The sequence below is a fragment of the Sycon ciliatum genome, chromosome 3 (assembly GCF_964019385.1).
Source record: "Sycon ciliatum chromosome 3, ocSycCili1.1, whole genome shotgun sequence".
Taxonomy (NCBI): Eukaryota; Metazoa; Porifera; class Calcarea; order Leucosolenida; family Sycettidae; genus Sycon; species Sycon ciliatum.
The window spans coordinates 31,173,135-31,185,016 of NC_088645.1; the positions used below are offsets into that span (position 1 = coordinate 31,173,135).

Here is an 11,882-nt window from a genome sequence, read left to right on the forward strand (position 1 = left end):
ACTTTTCTTTCATTCTCCTGAGTGGTTACCAACAGCCAGTGCATGCCGGAGTATGTGGTGTGATGTGTGTGCGGGAAAAAAATAAAATAAAAAAGACCAAAAATAGGGATTCACTGGCCAGAAAAATCACTTCAAATAGCTGTATGGTGTAGACCAGGCTGAATAGTGACGGTCAATTCTTCAGCCTTGCAAGCTGTTGAATGGTGCAATCCCAGCACAAGTTGCTATGGCTTCTGCCGTAGCATTGCTATCATCGCCTCTGGCGATGGGCATCAAAGGTCAAAGGTCAAAGGTGTGTGCGCGTGCACGGCTATGTATGTGTGTGCATGTGTATGTGTGTGTGTGTGCACGCGAGCGAGCGCGAGTATGCATGTGTGTGCATGTGCGTGTGAGTGTGTGTATGTGGGTTAGATAATGTGTACTTGTGTGTGTGTGTGTATATGTGTGTGTGTGTGCGTGCACACGCCTGGGTACGTATGTGTGTGTGTGTATGCATCCTTCCCGCCATTTTTTTACTCATGTAATAGTAAGACCAACAATGTGATTCCCCCGATGGCTTATACCACCTCTAGTCACTTCACTTACTTTCCTTTACAATACTTAGATATGAGCCAATTGTTACCGTTTGAAAAGAGATTGATTTGCCTAATGATCCCCTGAGCATCAAACTTGTGTTGCAATAACACCTCTCTCTACTTTACTAGCACCTAATAATATTATGCAAGAAAGGGAAGAGGTTGCCATGATGTCATCATCTTGGGTAGATGCACAATACTGAGAATACCTATGTCAAGTGTCTCGTCATTATAACTAACACTACACACAGTCATTGTGTACATACCTACGACATTGAGTTGATATGTCTCTGATGAATTTCCTATATCTGTAATACACCTGTACTGTCCAGTGTAGGTTGGGTCCAGAGTTAATGTGTTCCAGAATAGTGAAAATGGACGGGTTGTAGGTGCAATACTGAATGCTCCCAGATCAGCTACAGTTGTACTGGTATCAGTATTGGTCAGTCGTAAATACTGACCACTAGCACCAGCACCAAGTACTTCAGCACTACACGATGGTAAAAAATCTAGTCCAACAAGTTCTGTACTTGATCCATTCAGGTAGTAGACTGTGTATGTTTTTAGACCAAAACCATGCCTTAAAGCGTCCAAATGCACACTAACCTGACCTGTACACAGCAACAGAGCAGATCAATACAACACGACACAGAATACAATCATGGCTGATGTAACACAATTACCTGCAGTGAACTGCAAAAAGGTGTACTGCTGGTCAGTCAACAAAACGGGGAATTGGCTATCGGTATAGGGACTATAGACTTATCCTATTTCTTGGAGCTAAGTAAGTATACAGGTGTAAGCATGACAGACACTTTCCGATGATTTCTTGTCATTTTGAAGTACATGTACTTGACAAGAAATTCAAGTTCTTGCAACACAGCCGAACCTATCTCTCCATGGATGTCATTGTACTGGCAATAGCCCACCAGACAAATGCCCACCAATTAATGCTTTTAATGTCGAGCTTGCCGATTATCTTGAGCTATTAGAAGCCGCAAAGGTCAAGCCCAGGAACATAATCATAACTGTAGCGTTTCATAGTACATTTCACACCAGCGCGAAGGAGATGATGACGTCCACTAATTAAGTATCTGTGCACACGAATGTGCTGTGTGTGTGACTTTGTGTGTCAGCTATGACATCAAACCCTGTGGTTCCATGCTAGCATGTAGGTCAGAACCATCCTGCAAAGTTTGAATTATGTAGGTTGAACGATCATGCCGCGAACCATACTTTTTGAAAATTTCTTCATAGTATATCCTCCCCATTTCGAACTTCTTGATGAGAGGGATGGCTTGCAACCTCGATATGGCTGGTTCCAGGCATGCTTTGGAGCCAAAACTCTGTTGAAATAGTTGCGGGGATCTCCCCTGCAACTGCTTGAACAAAAATGATTGAATCTGAGGAAGCGTGAAACCGCGAACCTCGGTTGAATATTGAGTATTTCAAGCATTTTTAGACGGCGATGGAGTTGTTTTTGGAGATGGACATGGTTTCCGACTTCTGGTGCCTGGTGAAGCCAGGAGTCATTTGTCCAGTCAGGTCTGCAGCCTTACTGTCGGTAAGCTTATGGTTGGATCCCGTTCTGCTCGATGTGGTAGATCACAAACAATTTTGATACTCGCACGAATTGAAGTCTGCATTGTGCGTACGGTATGTTACATTCAGAAAATCGCAAAGTCGATCTATTTCCTTAGCCTATCCTCGATTAACTGCTCCCTCTAAATAAAGTTGTCATTTCATTCCTCCTGCAGGAGATCCCCTCGACAGGCCCAAAGCCTTTGGGAATCCCTTAAATATAATAAAATACAAAATACAAAGTGTCTCTGTATGGACGTCCTATGCCACAAGAAACTCCAGTCAGACTCTTACGTCCTCTGCCTTCTTGATTGAATGTCCACTTCGCTTCGCTTGAACAACGAACACAATCGAGGATGGCTTTGCAATGAAAAAATACAGTTTTACTGGAGCTGGAAAAAAGAAGAAAAAACGCGCTCAGGATGAAGAAAAAACGCGATCAGGATGAAAAAAAATGAGACAGGATGGTACGCTTTCGAACGGCCGAAGAGCTTCAAGGGTGTTCTCTTGCGTTTCTGAGGTGTGCGTTTTTACATTTCCCTATTGTTATGCCGTTGTTGGCATGTTGTGTGCTGTGTAATTATCAGCTTTATTGATTGACTGCTGTATCGATCGTGTATATATTTTTGTAAATGTACAAATAGTTATGAAGTTGATTGTTCGAACTAAGTTCGTACATATAATTATAGAAAAAAAGGAAATAATTCTAAATAAAGGCCATTTACAAGAGAAAAATAAGCTCGGGCTTATTCGTTTGCATGACGGTTGTACGAGGCCGCGTTCAGGTCAGTGACGGCGAGTTCGGGGCAGATTATATTTTTCAAATCGCACATGAACACAATGATGAAATTTGGATCAAGAATTGCCGGCTCACACTTCTACTGCCTTTCTGATTGTCACCTATTTTTCGAGGGGGTGAAGGATCGGCTAGGATGATCCACTGAACGAAAACTCATACAGATGCACACACACACACACACACAGATCCCTGTGGCATTCCGCAGGTGCAGTGAGTGATAGTGCTGCGTGATGGTCCGATACAGACATGCTGGTTCTGTTCAGAGAGATAAAACGTGAACTACCGCAGGGCTGTGGCCAATATAGAAAAGGTCGAGATGGTTATGTCCAACTTTATCAAATGCTTTGGACATGTCCAGTTAGCAGTCACTTGTGTACAATCGCGTGTCCTTACTGCCCGTGTAGCGTTCCGACGCCCGCCATGAACATTTGCACATGACCTTCTAGACCGCCCCTCACTGTATCGGGTAACTGAAGTACACAAGCAGAAGCTGGCATTCCTTGTATGGCGCTACCATTGCCGCCAAGTAAGTCCTGAGCTTCAGGTTCTCTTGTTGGCAGCCTGTGGCACACGCCACACGCCACACGCCTGGACTCCGGCATGGATCTATGCCTGCCACCCGCCTGCAGCAACTCTGGAACGTTGACAGTCGACTTCCTGGGTGCGCTACGCTTGAACAGCCAGCCTAGCATAATTTGCTCCATGTCCATTCCTTGCCAGATCCGTGCTGCAGCAGTCCCATTTCTACTATGAACTGAGAACATTGCAAGGCAATTGTATGTGTGGCTGTCAGTGTACATGTGTGTGTGTGTTTGTGTTTGTGTGTGTGTGTTTGTGTATGTGTGTGTGCGTGCGTGTGTGTCTCGCCAAGGCTTCGCATGCGTTCGGCAGTCTCAGTGTTCCGTTGTTTGAGAATCGGTCGTTATCTCTCCGCTGTCGGCGACGCGTGTACATCGCCCTTGTGCTGACGACCCTCCTATACGGAGCAGAGACGTGGACGCCGATGACACCGGACCTGCATTCTCTCAACACCTTTCATCACCAGTGCGTTCGCATCATCGTTGGCGCATCCAGGCGGGACCGGTGGGACAACCGTGTCACCTTTGTTACCCTCGGCATTGACTGTGACGTCGCGGATATCATCCGGGAATATTGACTGCGTTGGCTTGGCCATGTTGGCCGGATGAACGACGATCGTATGCCGAAGCGAGTTTTGTTTGGGGAGCTCCCTGCAACGCCGTGGTCCACGCAAGCGGTGGCGTGACGTCATCGTGGATGATCTCCGCTCCATCAGCCCCCCTGTGCCTTCTGACTGCTGATTTGATGCTGCCCAGGATTGCTCAGCCTGGAGGCAGGTTGCTCATCGTCGTCGTCCCGCCCGTGCTCAGAGCAGTGTATAGGAAATGGGAGAGCCAAGTAACTACATGCAACGGAAAGTCACAGAGCAAAGCTGCATGCATACCCACGTATTCTCACAACACCGCACAATGATGATTGGGGTACACCAGTGTGCTGGTTTCGATCAACTGGTGAAGCGATTGGCGTTGCAAACAGCCAAAGTGATCGCTCACGACTGAGCCGCAGCAGTACCCGCGACCAGGTGCAAAGTTCCCTGATCGACGTTGCAAACAGCCAACCAGGGTGAAGCAATTGGCGTTGCAAACGGCCAAAGCAATCGCTAATGCTTGAGCGGCAATAGTACCCGCGACCGGGTGCAATGACTACTGATTGGCGTCGCAAACAGCCGACCAATAGTATGCAATTTTAAACAGAGATAGTAGCAGCAAAGCAACCAGTTGAAGGAAGCTGTTCCCAGAAAACCAGCACACGGCACCCCAGCAAGCGTTCACCACCAATGCGCGAGAGCTAAGAACAAGTGATTAAGGCACGAGATGGATAAAGGTAGGCATGCAGATGGATGAAATCCAACGCAGGTTCTCAATACGGCAATTTAGCAATGACAATCGGTACCTGTACGTCAAGGCTATATTACATCGGCTGGAATGGCAGCACTGCTTGGTCTGGCTGTGCTTGAGCAGCTGGGGCGACACGCCGAAATTCCGCCATGCAGAAAAGAGAGACAGCGAATCGGCAATGCAGTTCGACTGGCCAGCATTGTGAGCAGCAGTGACGGTGAAATTGAAGCGGGCGCACACAAAGAACAGCTCCCTGATCAGGGTCATCACTGGCGGTGACTTGGATGTGCCGGAGCGGATGCAATCTACCACCGCCTTGTTGTCACAGTGCATTGTGATACAAAGCTGACGCCATTCCTTGCCCCACGTGCAGCACGCTGTGACCAACGCGTAGAGCTCCTTCCACTCAATGCTGTGAGCGAGTTGCTCAGGCGACCAGGTCCCTTGAAGCCAGCGGCCTCTGTTGAATGCGCCCCAGCCCAGGGTGCCACCGGCATCAGTGAACAGCTCCAAGTCTGGAGATGGTGTCCAATCTGGGAACAGGAAGAATGATTTTCCGTTCCATTGTTCCAGGAGCCGTAGCCACCATTGGATATCTTCCTGGCACTCGGTAGTCAGACTGATGCGGTAGTGAGGCTGCTGGTAGCGACTGCAAACAGACCAGAGGCGCCGCATAAATGTCCGGCCGGGTACGATGACTCTTGCAGCGAAGAAGAGATTCGAGTTCGCGCTGAGACATGGTGGGGTTGATGCTCGCTGCAGTCAACAGGCACTTGATGTCAGCCAATTTGTCATCAGGGAGCCGGGCTTCCATCTTCTTACAATCCAGGATATTGCCCAGGAATGTCAGGGTACGAGACAGGCCTTCCACCTTCGCAGGCGCGAGCGGGACTCCGAGGTATGAGAATGCACGGAGAAGAATGGCCAGCTGCCGATTCGCCACTGCCTGGCCCACGCTCACGCACAAGTAGTTGTCCAGGAAATGCAGCAAATTAGGGATGGAGAATTCGTGGTGCATTATCCATTCGATGGTGGCTGCCACGGCATCAAATACCGCCGGGCTAGAGCGGAGCCCAAATGGCAAGACACGGTCGTAGTAGTACTTCCCCTGCCACAGCATGCCGAGAAGACACCAATCCTGTGGGCGGACAGGTATTTGACGAAAAGCGCTCTTCACATCGAGTTTAGAGAGATAGACAGGAGACGGGGAGGACATAATGATGTTAATGGCTTCATCAATGCTGATGTACTGCAAAGAGAAAGGCTCGGCAGGGATCCCGTCGTTAACGCTGGAGCCGGCAGGGCTGGACAGGTGGTGCATCAAGCGTAGCTTGCCATTCTTTTTCGGAACGGCGCCAATGCCAGAGCAGTACATAAATGGGAATGGGGGCGAATCAAATGGGCCAGCCGTGTAGCCAGCGTTGCAGGAAGCGGTGAGCTGTGCAGACACAAATGCAGAGTGCTGGAATGCTGATGAGAGGTTGGACGAGTGCTGGTTAGTTATGCGATTGCCGGTAAAGCCAATGCCAAAGCCGCAGCAAAGGCCGTTAATAACATACGAAGCCAATTTCGAAGCGAGAAACAGTGAGGGGTGTGTGGACAGCAGGACATGCCTTTGTGAAATCAGTAGAACGTGAAGTGCAGGGAGAATATGTACAATCGCGGGAGCTGCAGCCAAAGCAGCCAAGATTCACTTTCTAAATTTCAGCAGCAATATCGCTTGCACGTGAAATGTTTTAAATTTGACTGTAGTGGTATATCCCTGGACATTTAAATTAATTGTTTTATTTGGAACAACCCAGCCCTGTGTTTATTTATAGGTTAGTGCATGGCAGGGAGGGCCTTATGGCTTGTTAGTGCCCGACAGGTTAGCCTGAGGGCCGTAGGCCCGAGGGCTACCCTGAAGGGCACAAACAAGCCATAAGGCCCTTCCTGCCATGCACTAACTATTTTAGAACGAGGTTACATGCATTATCTCACTTTCATTATGCTTGTGTACCATTATTATTATTGTGTAGTTTTGTGGTTTGTGTGCAGAGAGACTTGGTGTGGTATGAAAGAATATTTTCTTCTGGTAAGTTATGGTAACTCAGCACCGCTTAGGACTACTAAAAGTAGAATAGGAGCAAATGAAATGCTGGGCTCTTATTGCGAGCAGATGAAAGAATACGGGAGGCAAAAACCGTACACACTTCCGAAATGCGTAGCTTTTAGTAGTACACCGTACATTTTATGCAGAGTTCATTATCTGCACCGTACGTTAATGCATACAGGGAGTTGTACTCACCCGTTTGGAGTATCTTCAGCGGGCTTTAAGCTAATCCAAGGCCCTTGACGCGTCATCAAGGATAGTAAAATAAGGATTGAGCGGGCTTTAAACTCTGATAAGGCCCTTGGCGAGAATGTCGCTGATTGGTCGTTTCCTGGACAACGAGACAGACCTCGTTCTAATGCTCATTATGTAGCATATACTATCTCTATAACACGTGTAGTTTCCTTACTGTTTATTTCTATTGCAGATTGAGAAGAGAAAGGGTTATAACAAATGCGTACTGTAGAAATCAGCCATAACATTCGTTACCATGTTATAGAAACTCTGGAAGGAAGGAAACCAGTGGGTTCGAAGCGGGTGTTGGCAAAGATGGTACGAACACGAGACATATCAATGACAATTGTTTGGTCGTTCTAATGTCAGTGGGGGGAGAATTCCAGGTGGCAGCAGTAACAAAGAGGAAAGTGGCACGCGAGTAGGTGTTCGAACTGGCAGGCGACATAAGTTGGAGAAGGGTCCGCGCGGTGGTGGAGAGACTATAGCCCAGCTCCATAAGGGCGCATTCACACGCACGGAAAAACCGGATACGGGTACAGCTTGCCTGGCGTGTTTTGGTGCATTCAGAAGTACTTCGTAAAAGCGTGCAAATCCCCGAGGCGCTATTTTTCGACATGCCAACCAAGGCAGCCAGGCGTGACAAAAATCAAAATTTTCAAATCAAAGTTCTCATGAACTGGAGCTGCAGTCTTCGTCTTTGTCCTGAAGGTCTTATAGATTTTCTTTCCTTTGCGCTCAAGCTGTCAATCTTCATCTCGATTTTTGCACCGGTGAACTCAGTCCAGCCTTCAGCTAGTCTGGTCTCATTGACAAGCTTCGCTATTGCTGCGTACTTCTCTTGAGCCTTCAATGTAGAACCAGAAGCGCCTACAATTATCTGGCACACAAGAGGGAATACCGGAATTCAAGTTAGTATTTCGTCATCCATCTCCTCGATTTGTGGTGCATGCCAATGACGTACGTACCTCCACATAGCTCTTCATCACGGCTCGCTCCATTTCGTTGTTTTCGGAATAATGGTTCTTCAACTTCTTCGACACAAACAATTTCAACCTCACCAGACGCACTGCACTCCAACAAACAGCTTTCAAATCACCGCACCAGACCAACTTTACAGGCAGTAAACCTTTCCCAGTGCTCCTCCGCGAGCTGGGCAACATTTCCTGGCTGAAACGCGCCAGGAACGTCACGTGAGCACTTTGTCATGACAACTTTCCCAACTGCCGTGTTTTATCCGTGCGTGTGAATGCGCCCTAAGGGCAGTAGAGAAGTTTGTGCAGCGGTAACGTTATTTACTGCAGAAAAGGGATCTGGATAGGAGAGCATATTTCCGCGCCCAAATTTCAACAGTATGGCACAACATGTATGGACTGCATTTCCATTCACGCAAAGCGTCCTCATGTAAACACCCGAAACCGCTCCAGCGTTCTCTTTTATACTCCTGAAAATGAAGGCAGCTTCGCGGGATCAAAAACGCACAAATGGTCCAACGCTGTCGTGTAAACGCACCCTTACGGTTCCCCTACAGCATAGCCTCCGAAGATGGACGTCAAAAAATCCAAAAGGTGTGTGTGGGGGGGGGGGGGGGTGCGTGTGTGTATGTGTGTGTGTCAAGAAGAAAAAAATGAAAAAATGAAAAAAAGACCAAAAAGTAGGGATTCACTGGCCAGAAAAAGCCACTTCATAGCTGTGTGATGTAGACCATGCTGAATAGCGGCGGTCAATTCTTCAGCCCTGCGAGCTGTTGACTGGTGCAATCCCAGCATAAGCTGCTATGGCTTCTGCCGTAGCATCGCTATCATTGCCTCCGGCGATCGATGGGCGTCCAATGGTCCAATGGTGTGTGTGTGTGTGTGTGTGTGTGTGTGTGTGTGTGTGTGTGTGTGTGTGTGTGTTTGTGCGTGTGTGTGTGTGTGTTTGTGTGTGTGTGTGTGTTTGTGTGTGTGTGTTTTGTTTGTTTTTGTTTTGTTTTTGCTATGTTCACATACCCAACTCATAAATAATACAGAAAGTCAATGGTACTGAGACAAGGACAAACGTGACAACTACTGAGAAGGCGCTGCACCGAAATGCAGCAGTGATGGTGGGGCATTGATGGCTCTACCGACCTGAGGTCTCGGCATCACGGCCAGAAACACGCACCAAAAACAAAAGATAGAGCTGTAAGGGTCAGCAAAATAAAAAGAAAGCAAGCGCAAACAACAGCTAGTACTAGTGTGCAGCGCATTCGTAGCAATGGGAGTCGTTGACGGGACACTAGAATATAGGTGGGTCGACAGGCAGAATGTCGGTGGACCATCGCCAATCCTGTCGGCGGAGGTATTCGTTGACGTTGCACTTACACTTTTGAAGATTTTTTGCGACTTGGGGCGGAGTCTAAAAAAACTGGCGGCAGGGAATTCCGCAGCTGGATTGCACAATGTGGGAAGCTGCGGAGAATGGTGTCTGGTGCTTGACGCGGTAGGGGATTTCGTAGCTGGTAACTGTGGTCGGCGGCCATGCGGAGATCGTTTCGAGTGCGAGTGGCATCACGGGGCTCAAGCCTTGGTGGGAGGATTGCTAGCAATTGAGTCGGACTGGTGATGAAATGCAGTTTGTACCTGTATGTTAATGCAGCAACGTATCGCCGTGGGCTGAGGCTCTGGAGCTCCGTCTCGGGACCAATGATGCGCAATGCACGCCGTTGGATCATATCTAGGTGTGCAAGATGGGAGGGAGCAGCTCCCATCCAGACCAGCGGAGCATACTCCAAAACGGGTCGTACAAACTCCTTGTACACCGTGAGGCGGCCTTCTCGGGAGAGATAGGGCGCAGCTCGCCGCAGGAGGCCCAAACGCTGTTTGCCACGTTTAGATACTGCGCAGACGTGCTCCGCGAAGGACATCTTCGGATCAAAAGTCACCCCCAAGAGCTTTATTGTGGATGAGAAGAGTGTACAATGTTGTATCGTCAGCGTAGGCTTCCAGCTGTGTGTTCCCAGCAAGGCATGTTGCTACGTTGTTAATGTATATGAGAAACATGGTTGGCCCCAAGATGCTGCCTTGTGGGACTCCCGCCTTTATTTGGTATGGACGGGAGGTTGCACCACCGACAACACACTGTATGCTTCGGTTAGAGAGGTACGATGTCAGCCATGCAAGGAGGATTCCTTGGATGCCACATTGCTGTAGCTTGAAGAGGACACCTGCGTGAGAGATCTTGTCGAAGGCTCCAGCAATGTCAACTGCAAGTACGCGTGCTGCGCCTCCGCGTCCGATAGAGGATGACCAGGAGTGGTGTAGCGCCGTAAGAGCGCCGGCTGTACCTAGATTCCGTCTGAAGCCAAACTGATTCGCTGCAAGCAGTGAGTTACCCTCGAGGTAGTTAGTAATTTGCATGTTGATAATGGTCTCCATTACCTTGGATATCACACCAAGGAGAGATACGGGGCGGTAGTTCTTGAGCTGTGAGCGAGATGAGCGTTTCTGCACAGGAACAACATTGGCGAGCTTTCAGGCCTGAGGTTGGTATCCATGCTGGAAGCACAATGAGGAAAGCGTGGTCAGGACCGGTGCGAGCACCGAAGCGCATTCTTTCAGGACACGGGGGGAGATGCTGTCCGGCCCCGTGGCTTTCGACGCGTCGAGACAGCGCAGGAGGCAGTGAACATTCTGGATGCGGAAACGGACTTGGGTGAGTGGTTGATGTGGGCGAGCAGACGCTGGGGTTCCAAGGGAGGCACGATGTAGGTCCCTGTCACCCAGGCTGCACTTGCCAGCAAAGAATGACCAAAGCAGTCAGCCTTCTCCTTGCTGGTGATGTGTTCCTTCCCGGCATTGTCGAGGAAGAGGGGGATGTCAGAGTTTCGGCCAAGACCGCATGCTCCTTTCAGGTTGCACCACCATGCCTTGTCGCGAAGCGAGCCGCAGGTGAGTCGGGCCCGAAGGTGCCGTTCCTTCTCCTGCCTGGAGTGCTGAAGTGTGGTGGTGGTGGTAGCGCGGGTAGGATTGCTTCTTCACGTCATTGCCGAGGTCGTGCCACCAGTTCCTCCATTCTCTGTCCTTGATACGCATCACTTGTGTGCACTCAGGGTCTACCACTTCGGATCAGATGAGCGGATGACGAGAGTCTTATGGGGAATGAACTGGTCCATGCCTGCAGCGATGGTATTGGTGACTTGTAAGCAAGGCAACTCTGGATCGTCCGTGATAATGGAGGCCCAAGGGACAGCCTTTAGGTGTGCTCTGAGTCGCCCCCAGTCAGCACGCTCGTAACGCCACACAGTACGCGTGGTGGCCTCTCCCCGGCATGGTGAAATGGTCGGACTTGAGCTATCACATTTCGATGATCTGAGCGTCCTAAAGGGGCAAGTACAGTGGTGCTGATGGGTTGTTGGAAAGTGGACATGATTAGGTCTAGTGTGTTGGCACCTCGAGTGGGCTCTCGGACATGTTGCGTGAGATTATGTGTGTATTGGTGCGTAGGTGTGGGTATCTACATGTACATGTATGTGTGTGTCTGTGGGTGTAGGTGTGGGTGTGAGGATGTGTGGATGTGTGGGTGTGTGGATGTGTGGGCGTACATGTAGATGTGCAATGCTTCGATTTCTCTCTCTTCTCTTCTCTTCTCTCTTCCTTTCGGGGTCTCCCGCTTCTGGGCCGGCATGGCCCATGCTTCATGCGTGCTTGTTCCTGGTGTTGTTT

General features: G+C 49.2%; 1 protein-coding gene across 1 annotated transcript in view; it reads right to left on the reverse strand.

The window, feature by feature from the left end:
* The window catches only part of LOC135811971 (mucin-5AC-like), a 134,341-nt gene that overhangs the window by 60,207 nt on the left and 62,252 nt on the right, over positions 1-11,882 (reverse strand). The window contains exon 8 of the mRNA XM_065325245.1: positions 842-1,186. Within this exon, the coding sequence (XP_065181317.1) occupies positions 842-1,186 (345 nt within the window). The remainder of the gene's footprint in view (positions 1-841; positions 1,187-11,882) is intronic.